This window comes from Centropristis striata, chromosome 17, assembly GCF_030273125.1.
Source record: "Centropristis striata isolate RG_2023a ecotype Rhode Island chromosome 17, C.striata_1.0, whole genome shotgun sequence".
Taxonomy (NCBI): Eukaryota; Metazoa; Chordata; class Actinopteri; order Perciformes; family Serranidae; genus Centropristis; species Centropristis striata.
The window spans coordinates 17840233-17851743 of record NC_081533.1 but is presented as its reverse complement, the minus strand read 5'-3'; the positions used below and the strand labels follow the sequence as shown (position 1 = coordinate 17851743).

Sequence of the window (11511 nt, the reverse complement as noted above, 5' to 3'; positions counted from 1 at the left end):
GTAAAATGACCCCCCAAAATATGTAAAATTACCCCCAAAAAAAGATGTAAAATGACCCCCAAAAATATGTAAAATTACCCCCAAAAAAAGATGTAAAATGACCCCCAAAAATATGTAAAATTACCCCCAAAAAGAAGTAAAATGACCCAAAAAATATGTAAAATTGCCCATAAAATATGTAACATCACCAAAAATGTGTAAAATTAGCCAAAAAATATGGAAAATTACCCAGAAAATATGGAAAATTACCCAAAAATATGGAAAATTACCCAGAAAATATGGAAAATTACCCAAAAATATGGAAAATTACCCAGAAAATATGTAAAATTTGTTGTGCCTCCACATCTAATTTTGTTCTATATGTCTTTGACTACAAGTGTACCAAATCTGACGCTTTTATCATAAAATGCACAATCCTTCTGATTATCTGCCCCACTATATTGCATTTTTCCGACTCGGAGGTCAGATCTTTCTGAGTTCCAGTTTAAACCAGAAATAATGTACTATAGGATCTGGGATTTGACAGATATTAGAGGCATTTGAGGCACAGACAGAAAAAGGGGAGAGAACTCAGGGCGTTATTGGAGTCAGGACACCATTTTTCATCAGCCATTAAAATTGACAGTGTTCTCCTCCGCTGTACCGAGGCAGTGTAATTTAATGTCTGATAATAAAGAAAACTAAAAGGAACATTGCTGTGCTCTTTGATTCATTTTTTCACTCAAGAGAGGTAGTAATTCCACTACACTATTAAGAAATGAATTACTTAATAGGTTCCTTGCAGCTGCGCGCAAGCAATAAAACTACATTTCCTGGCATTACAACTGATTACTGTGCATTTTTGAGTTATGTAACCCTTTCAAATGTGTCATCATACAACCAAATATTTTAGATTTTACAGAGGACTCTACAGAGGAAAATACAACTTCTAAAGTGGACAACAATAAAATGTACTGGCCTGAAACCCACAAATAGTTTTCAAGGAACAAATTATATATTTTTTTAATTCTGAGGGCGAAATACACATTTGTTTGAACAATATTTAAGTGTGTGTTTTTATTTTAAGGGCAGATTTTATGTGAATGGATGCTTTTTTTCACTACTTCAAAGTACAACAAATAGCTTGTCACTAGAATATTAACCCATAAGGTATTACTCATAGTTATGTATCAACGTGTTTGATTACTTGGAATACATAATTGCTCGGTCAGCAAATGTATAATTAAGCCACACTTTTCGTCATTACAATACATTGGGAGTTACGGGAGTTCCAGTAAAAGCTACTTTTTATAAAGTTAATTTTGTTTTCTGTACGTCAGGTTTTTCGTCATGTTGCTTTCATGTGCTTAGGAGATGCTTGTAATTTGTAATATATAATACGTTGGAGGGAAAAAGGGGGCTAAACTTAAATAAATTTAATGTTTTTAGAAAACATGGTTGATCTAAATCCAACCGCGACCAAGACTCAAACAATTCTAAGAATTCTACAAATACACCGATCCAGGCATCCACCCATTTGTTTTGTACGATCGTTCTTGAGTTATAATATTTCCAAGAACAGTGAATGCAGCAGCAGCATTTCACAATGTTGCATTTACTGACGTCAGGAGAGCGGAGATCTTTGATTGGAGGCTGAGAGTGGAGTTTAATGCTGCTTTCGATTGAACTCGGAACTCGGAAAGATCCAAGTTGGAAATCCGACTTCCGAGGTAAATGCGTTTCATTGCTCAACCTCGGAAAACATTGCCGGCAACAGCAAGTTGATGTTTGTTTGGAGTATTACACCTTATAGACTAATGTAGTTTAAATACGGGACAAAATATAATATTTTTTACACCTTTACTGTGCCTTTTCGTCCCTACCATGCTCACACAAACTCTTTAACTAACAGAGTGGGAGTGCAAAGTAATCCTACACTTTTAGTAACACAAACGCTAAATCAAACGACACACCCACGTATTTCCGACCTACTCGGGCTGCTTGGATGCTACCCCAATTCCCGAGTCGGAATCTCGAGTTCAAGGGCCGTTCTATTGCACTTTTCCGACTCGGAGGTCGGGTCTTTCCGAATTCCGAGCGCAAACGAACACAGCATTAAGCCCCGCCCCCCCTTCCTTTTAGTGGGATTCCCCGACGACAACGTGCTTCGCTTCACCCCAAAATATTGTGACTATTTCGGATTCAGCTCGGTTCCTCGACGCCCACCAGTGACTCACCTGCTCAGACAGCGGTGCAAGATAGGTATGTAGTCATACACATGTCATACTTTTACAGCAAGCCGTTTAAAGCCACTTATTTGTCCGGTAAAGAAAGTTTAACGGCTTAACGTTAGTCGGCCGAATTCCAAAACGTAATGCTAACGTAATTAGCAATTGAAGCTAACTCCAAACTCGCTTGCCAACAACAAAACAAACGGCAGAGCGCTTAAATTGTCTTCGACTGGTAGACAACACTGTTATATGGTCGACTCTTTTGCTTATTAGCGCCATTGTATCGTTAAGTTGAGTTGTATTAATCGAGTTATTGAGGAAGTACCGACTCAATGAAGCTAGCTTGCTTCAGTGTGGGCCTACTGCTCCAAAGAAAATGGACGTTAGGTTAGCTAGCTAGCTAACGTTAGTTTGTTTTGGGAGTCAGTCAGCTGTGTTGACATTTAAAACTTTTATTAGCTTAGTTGAAACATGGATGTTTCTGTTTATTGTTGTGTTTTATTCATTGGTAGTTTTCCAGGCTAACGCTAACGTTAGTCAGCAGTTTAGAGGCCAAGGCCTTATTGCTTATTTCAACTTTTTCAAACTTATTTTTCCTGTATGGCAGCAACCAGGTTTATTATTATATTTGCAAGATTTTAGTAACGTTATCAATGTAGTAATTGCACTAACTGCTAACCATGAGTGTCCTTGTCTGATTTTAAAGGATAATTAGTCGAAATCAGTTTACATCACCGACTAATTAATAAATCCATTCATCTAACAACAAAAAATGTCATCTTGTTTTCATTCTGTTTTGCTGCTTTTCTCTATTTTAATTTCATTGTTAATATCTTCTGGATGTCTAATCTCTGGATGTAAGGTAGACAAAACAATTTAAAGACATTACTTTGAGCTCAAAAAGGCCAATTCCATCCTGAAAGACTCATCACAAACTGTTTGAACTGCTGCCATCAGGCAGGAGATACAGATCTATAAAAACCAGGACAAACAGTTAAAAAAAAACAGTTTCTACACAACAGCCATTATCTCACTGAACGGTGCTACCAAATTTTATGAATGTGGATGTGTGTGGGTGGGATATGTGAGGGGTTTTTATGCACTTTTTTTTATGTCCATAGTGACTTTTTACTTATTTGCTACTTTTGCACAGAACAAGGAATGCACTTAATTTCGTTGTACTTGTTACAATGACAAATAAAGATATTATTATTATTATTATTATTAAAAAATGTTATTTTAAGTAATCAATTACTCATTATAAAATAAATTATAAATCATGCAGTTTTTGATTTACATTGAACTAGTCAAATGTAGAGTTTGATTGTGACCTGGTTGTTATGTGGTCTAATCACACTTACTTCCTGTTGATCCCCGCAGCTCTTCCTAGTTTTCCCTCAGCCGGGAAAGGAGGGGAAATAATGATGGAAGGACACGATCTGAACAGTCTGACTCTGAGCCAGGACCTGCCCCTGAGCCAGGATTCATTTAGACAGCTGTGGGATAATGTGTAAGTTATGTTATGATAATACCATTAGATTGCATTAAAAAAAACAGTAGAGTGTACTCTTGGGAAAACAAGGTAGTCATTTTTTGTCCTGTGTGTTTTTTGCAGTGTTACATCCACCATCAACATTTCATCGGTGGTTGATGTGCCTCAAGAAACCTGGAGGGCAAATGAACCGATTGACATGCTGGTAAGCATGCTTCTCTTCTAAGTCATTGAATTATATCGCTGTAGGAGAAAGCTTTCTTTGATATTATTCAATATTCATATGATGGCAACTTCAATCTAAAAGTATTTATTTTGGCAGCAGGCGCTGACTGAGGAGTTCGATGAGAATCTGTTTGAGCTGGCCCCAGAGACGTCTCGGGATGTTGTCACTCCCCCTTCCTCCACTGTCCCAGTTACAACTGACTATCCAGGGGAATATGGCTTCCAGCTCCGCTTTCAAAAGTCTGGCACAGCAAAGTCGGTCACCTCCACGGTAAGAAACTCCTGGCCTAAGCTCTCGAAATTTAAAATGTTACTTATTTAAGGATTTCATGTATTTTTAAAACAGTCTAGTAAATGCCTTACTTTAGTAATACGAGTATTAGTGTGTAGTGCTAGTAATGCCTTAGTATATGTGCCACATAACTTTTAATCAAAATTAATGTTAGGTAAGCATTTAGCAGCTTCAAAAACATCTGTACTTCCTACATATAGTTTAGAATTTTAAGCGGATTAAACAGAATCTAAAAGTTGTACCACGAATGTTACATTTTGACAGGACTTACAGCAGATTATCCTGCAACCAAACATGGCAAGGAGCAGAAGTTTGAGCCCCTCGTAAGAGACAAAGGGGATTTCTACAGCTGCTCATTCACTGCTCAACTGAGTTTTTTGCAATCCATAGTGGGGGGTTTTTAGACAGAAACTCCAGTTTTTTTTAAATTTACCAAGTAAAACCCAATTTAACTATAGAGAATTTTCAAATTTATGAGTTAAAGTAATTGAAACGTTTTTTATATAGTAAACTCACTCATTGGACTCTTAAGTTTGTGTCACCAAAAAATACATTTATTTAGTATGTAACATAAGTTAGGAATTAAAAGTATATTTTACCTTGTCGTTGAGTTAAAAATCCATTCTTTCGTATCTCCCATGGTGGCATTCATGTGGAATCTTATTCATTCTGACGATTCGCTAAATTTTAAAGTCCAGAGTCAGTCACTGCGTCTGAAGAGCCAATGGCATTAATGTTTCCACGGTGACTCACCCAGCAGTGTGCTGCAATTGGCCGGTTTAGTTAAGGTTAGGGTGGTCTGCCCTGATTCTCCCGCCCCCTACGGCTTGTGCTCTGCTCTGTGGGAGAGGTGCTGTCTGCTTGTAAAGCACGGCTCTGACATGACGGGACATGTTCCTGTGCTGACTTCCTCCAGCACAGAATGGGTTAAAAAGGGTGAAATCAAGGTAAAATATTGTAATTTACTCTGAAATGTCTCTTTATTTATGAGGAAAACCTTTTTAGAGAAGAATAGTTGAATAATTTTTTTTAAAATTTTTTTGAATAGGTTTTGACTTTTAGTCTTAATAAACATGCACTCTTTTTTTCTGAGACAGATCTCAGAACGTTATTTACCATTTGTCCTCACATGTGTGTACTTACAGCTCTGTTGATCCATAAGTGCACATATAATAATGTCTTTTTTCCCTTGTGCTTTCTCTCAGTATTCAGAGCTTCTCAACAAGCTGTATTGCCAGCTGGCAAAGACGAGCCCGATTGAAGTGTTAATGGACAAAGAGCCTCCTCAGGGTGCTGTCATCAGGGCCACAGCGGTCTACAAGAAGACTGAACACGTGGCCGAAGTGGTCCGCAGATGCCCCCATCATCAGAATGAGGATTGTAAGGATTTTCAGTGAAAAATAGCTTTGGATATACAGTAGAGTGTTTAGTGTTTAAGATTCTGATTGTGAGCAAGATATATTTAAAAAAATGTTTTCCATTCAGCTGCAGAACATAAAAGCCATCTGATCAGAGTGGAGGGCAGCCAGAGAGCTCAGTATTACGAAGATCCCAACACTAACAGGCAGAGTGTGACGGTCCCCTATGAGCCCCCACAGGTAGGACCGCCTCACTCAATCTGTCTGCTACAGCAGTTACTTTTTATCCATTCACACTTCCTACTGTGTGATTTTCTATGTTAGGGTTTGTACGGGTGCTTGAAATCCTTGGAAATGCTTGAATTTAAATGTTGTATTTTCAAGGTTTAAAAAGTGCTTGGATTTTAGATAAAGTGCTTGTAAATGCTTGAAGTTCTTACTGTATTTCTCTTCAATCTGACTATATCCATCTATAGACTATAGATAATCACATGTTCAATGTAAAAAATAATGAGTAGCCTATCTGAAATGAAGACCGTTCCTCCTAAAAGTGTAACGCCATCACTGTTGGTATGGTTCAGTGAAATCTCCCCCATTTTAGTATGCAAGTACTCATCTAAAACATGGAATTTACAACAGGTGTAAGATACTGGAAAAGCTGCTAAAATGTACAAAACCCCAATGTCTGTGTCAAATTTTAGCCTGAAAATTCAGTAACCATAAAATACAGAAATTGTGAAACCGTTGAAACTTTCTTAAATTTAAAAAAATGGCTGCAGTCTGATGAGAAGTTTAGAAAATTGTTGCCTTTTCCTCTGATTGCATAAGCTTCAACCAGTTTTAAATACGATTTGTTTCCTGTTTCAGTTGGGCTCGGTGATAACAACCATCCTGCTGAGCTACATGTGCAACAGTTCCTGCATGGGGGGCATGAACCGCAGACCCATCCTCACCATCCTGACCCTGGAGACTTCAGAGTAAGACTTGTTTCTCTTTAACCCTTAATAGGGCACTCATTGAAACACTTGCAAATTCCAAATTTCAACCCTAGAGAATATTGGAGCAAATATTGAAGGATATTACATACTGCCAGAATGTGTCTGACTGTGGAATGTGTAAAAAAACCAAAAACATACGGACCCGGGGGAGGGGGGTCATTTTTTGAGAAAAAAGTTTACGAGATTAAAGTGGCAAATCTACGAGAAATAATGTGCAGATTTATGAGATTTGCGCGCAGATTCGCCACTTTAAATCTCTAAAATCTGCAACTTTTTTTTCTTGTATATTTGCCACTTTAATCTAGTAAATTTGCAACTTTTTACTCGAAATATTACTGGAAGAAATCCATGTGGTTCTACGACCTCACAGAGAGACATGGGGACCCAGTTTTGGATGTCCACTGAAGTTACCAAATATGGTTCTTTGCCAGATAAAGTGTTAAACCTGATGGGAGTGTTGATGTTTGTTATTTGTACGAAGATGTTTGCATTGCAACGATGTAACTGGATGTCTTATTTGTGTTATTGCTAAGGATGTCCGACTTTGAGCTGCTTGTTGTGCCTAGGAAAGCATTTGGACCCAAAGTTCTGTTGATCTTCTTCCTAGGGGAACTGTTCTGGGTCGGAGGTGCTTTGAGGTGCGAGTCTGCGCATGTCCAGGCAGAGACCGCAAGACTGAGGAGGAGAACAGCACCAAGGCGCAGAACGGCACCAAGCAAACTAAGAAACGCAGTACGTTTCTCTTGCATCAGTTAAAGTTTTCATCTCTGCTTGCTTTTCCCTTGCTAACTTCACTTTATTTCCCTTTTAGAGAGCGTCCCGGCTCTGGCTCCAAATCCAGACATGACTTCTGTAAAGAAGTCCAAGTCAACTTCCAGCGCAGAGGAGGAGGACAAAGAAACGTTTGTTCTTCATGTAAGTAAAGATCCGTACTGTTTTGAAGCTGAACTTCTTCTTTTACAAGATTTCACTGTATACTTAATTCCCTTTGATCTCTCTTGCAGATCCGTGGCCGTGAGCGTTATGAAATGCTGAAGAAGATAAACGACGGTCTGGAGTTGCTGGACAAAGAGTAAGAAGTGCATCCTATAAAACAGAACGGCTTGATTCAGTCAGCAAAACTTTTAACTTAATCCCAAAAAGACCTTTTATGCAGTAAAGTAAACCTGGTGAGCAAAAACACCACCATCTGAACTAGGACAATATACCTTTTTCATATCCATATATGGTGCTCGAGATTGCACATGTGTAATCTGTTTACCAGTCTGATAAGCAGGCTACATTAGACCTGTAAGTAGACTGCTAACTTCCACTATAAGCAATGTAAAATGCAGATTTGGCTGACCAAATGTAGTAGAGTATTGCCTCATATTTTGTTGCTGTAATCCTGGTAATGTGATTGTTGCTCTAGTGGCAGCTCAACCATCTTAACTTATTCACTCATATTACTGCAGCTAATTATCCACTTAACATTTAAGCCTACATGCTTTCTTCACCTTTTAGCAACAGTATAGTGGTGCAGATTCTTGGGATGATTTTTTTATCGCATCTTAGTTCTGATCAATTGAAATCCCCTTCATATTGGAGCAGGAAAAAAACATTGTAAATATTTCTTGCCTAGGTTAATCGACAGAAGCCTCTTCTGAAAAATCAGTTTCCAGCTGTGTTTTCTACTCTCGACTCAAGCTGATGTCAGCTCTCCACAGATTTCTGGATTTAAGACTATGAAATTGAGCATTTCAGACAGGCTTCATAGAGTTACATCAGCCACAGGCAGAATACTTTTAAACATCAAACCATGTTCTAGTAGAAACCCCAAATTCTCGTCTGAACTTAAACTAAAAATAAGCATCACATGTCCCCTTTAATGAAGGTCCTCAGATTTAGGCGGATACTCTGTCATTATCTTGGCTGCAGTTGAGATTTTAAACCCACATTGTGATGAATATTAGTCAGCATCCACTCCACTGCTGTCTGATAGAGACCACCCGCCACTAGAGGGCACTGTGAACAGTGTTTGAGTTAAACCAGAGGTGGGCAACCTGCGGCTCCAGAGCCACAAGTGGCTCCATGTTGCTTTGACAAAAAAATATGGAATATAAAATTACATACATATCCATACATATGGAAATAAATTGTGTTTACATCTTAATCACCATTTGTCATGGTTGTAGGCCTAAAGTTATTCTTACATTCTCCAATTGTAAAAATATGTAGTCTATAGACAGAAATAAGAGAACATTTCAGTCAACTTAAACCATAGCCTGTGCACATCAAGGTCTTCACCCTATCCTCTAACATTTTACAAAATCTAGCTATTGCTATAGATTTCAAATCCAAAAAAGAAAAAGAGTCTTAGTGAAAAAAAGACAGATTTATTTCACTTCCCTTATTTTTCACCATGTAAACTGTACGGCCTTATATATCTGTACAAATGACTGAACGACTGACAGTAAATGAAAGATGTAACACAGTGGTAACTTACTATTTTTCATTTCATTTTATTTTATTTAAATTTTTTTATTTATTATATAGATATATTTTGGTGTATTCCTTGTCTGCGTGCTGTGCCATTTGTTATTTTATTCCCCTTTTCTGTGGTTTGTCACGTGAGTGCTTTATGTGGGAAATAAAAAAATAAAAAAATTGTTTCCCTTCACAGCCAGTGCTTCTGGCCTAGCGATATGCTTGACCTGCAGTGAGAAATTGCAAATTGTTTTCATTATAAGGCTCAAAGATGCGGCTCCAGATGAATTTTTTTTTTTTTTTCTGGCCCAAAGTGGCTCTTTTAATGGTAAAGGTTGCTGACCCCTGAGTTAAACCCACCGACCAGCTCAACTGAGGTTCTTCTGCCAGTAAAACCACATCTGTTAAATCTTTCACATCTGCCTTTTAGTCCTCATCTCACCGGCTTTGTCCTGCTTTCTCTCCACAGGAAAAGTAAGACCAAGGTGTCTGTGAAGCAGGAGTTTGCTGTGCCTTCCAGCGGGAAGAGGCTCCTGCAGAGAGGAGAGCGGAGTGATAGCGAGTAAGACCACCACGGCTGCCTACACAACAACTTCTCCCTCCAAACCAGTGGGCCTTTCTCCGCCTTTTTACTCGTCATTAGAACCCCAAAACCACCTCAACTTGATCCAATAACTGTACTGCCCGACCGTTTACTGTACCCAATGAATTGTACAGTGTTTTGCTGTTTTTAAAGTATGCAAATGGGTAATAAAGGTTACGTAGATTACGCGGCGAGAAGCAGCTCGTACTGTAAACAGTTCTGCCTCGCCCTCTATTCTCTCAGTTCACAACCAGGTCCTCTGAAAGGGCTCCAGGTCCTAAACTTTGTATCAAACAGGTTAAAATTAGGAGGAGCTGCATGAAATCAGTGTTAATCTTGGCAGGGATGTTGATTTGAGTTTTAATTGTGCCATTTTTGTTTAATTCATGTTGTCATGTAAAATTAGTTTAATAACTTGATGACAGCTGAAGAGATCGTTCCTTGGTTTTTCATCCATATTTGTTTTTTTTTTAAGCTTTTTTTGTTAAATCATGTTCATAATGTTGAAAAAGAACTCGAGAAGCAGCTTGGACAAATTGTACACAATTACAGCAGTATGTTATTGCAAAGAATCATAATATTAACAAGTCACTGCCACGCTTGAAAAAAAAAAAACTTGAATGGGTGTTTATTTCCATTAGTGTTGCTGTATTATAAGCCCATGTAACTTCAAAACGTTTTACCCGTTCAGACTCTTCTTTCGGTGTCTATGTGAGGAAAGTCAGTCGGCCCGAATGTTTCAGCTCAGCTCTGATGAGATGTCCAATGAAAGCAGACATAAAAATGAAAGTTAGAGTCACAGGATCAAATGTAAGGCCAGAATAAAGAATGCATGTCATTTTCTCAGCGGGGCTTTATCTTTTTTTTTCATCCGTTTTAGTTGTTTTTTTTCCATCACGAATAGCTGTAAATACATTTTAGCTCCGTTTATCTCTACATCTATCGGTCGACATCATCGCCTCTTTAAATGGTGTTGATTCTGCTCGCAGGGAACATGTACTTTCATGATTTTTTTTATAAAAAATGACCAGTAGGTTTATTAGATGAGGGGCTGGCTGGATCACCCCAAAAGCTAAACACCTTTTAGTATTTGTAAAACAAAATAGGAACGAGGAATTTTAACACAAGTACAGTCAAATTGTCACCTGGAAACAGACGAATGTCAGCTTATTGCAATCCGTTTGACACGGCCTCTGTTTTAGCCCTAACTCATCACTGGAGACCAACTTATCCACTTGAATGTCACCATGTTTTGGTTCCTGAGTCCTTCCTCTGTCGCTCATTGGATCAAATGCTTTGTAACCGAGGAAACCTCTGTCTTGTGTCGTGTGATTGGACGAAGTAGAAAGTCTGAAAATTGTACAATTTAGACAAAAACTACAAAAGAATACGGGAATTATCCATCGGAAGTCACGTAAGATATCAAATTACTGCCGATCTAAACTGATAAAATGTGATTTTATGTTTGAATTAGCAGCCACAGACCAACCATGCCACCATAAGCAGCACTTCACTTTGATGTGACCAATCACTGTCAATTTAACCACTTTTGTTTTTACACTGCCACGAAATTATACTTAAAGGCATTTCTTTGTTTTATTTCTGTCTCTTTATAGATTATTTTGGGAACTTAGTTTTGTATAAGAGGTTTATCTTTCTATATTTTTCATTGTCGTTATTTTTTCATGGCTTTTTTTGTACTAATTTGCATTTTTGTTATTCAAAGCTTAAAGCCAAAATAAATGTGGAACAAAAAATACTTGAATTCTCTCTTCGTGTCTCTGTTGCCTCCCAGTTTACTGCACAAATGTGTTTTTTAAATAATTGTGTCTTTTTTGAAATAAGTTTGTCTTTTTTGGTAATTCTGTCTTGTAATAATTGTCTTTT

The 11511-nt window shown here is 38.0% G+C and overlaps 1 protein-coding gene across 2 annotated transcripts; it reads left to right on the top strand.

Moving 5' to 3' along the window:
- The first annotated feature begins 1921 nt into the window (after positions 1–1921).
- Positions 1922–11383, top strand: tp53 (tumor protein p53). 2 transcript variants are annotated; one of them, XM_059354870.1, is made up of 11 exons: positions 1922–2241; positions 3591–3720; positions 3826–3907; positions 4028–4198; positions 5425–5599; positions 5705–5817; positions 6445–6554; positions 7183–7307; positions 7387–7490; positions 7580–7647; positions 9511–11383. In XM_059354870.1, the coding sequence occupies exons 2-11, from the start codon at positions 3632–3634 to the stop codon at positions 9605–9607; spliced, it is 1134 nt and encodes a 377-aa protein (XP_059210853.1). In that variant the 5' UTR covers positions 1922–2241; positions 3591–3631; the 3' UTR covers positions 9608–11383. The 2 variants fall into 2 exon arrangements, with proteins under 2 accessions (XP_059210853.1, XP_059210852.1); XM_059354869.1 differs by having other exon boundaries at positions 1924–2241; positions 4025–4198.
- The last annotated feature ends 128 nt before the right edge of the window (positions 11384–11511 follow it).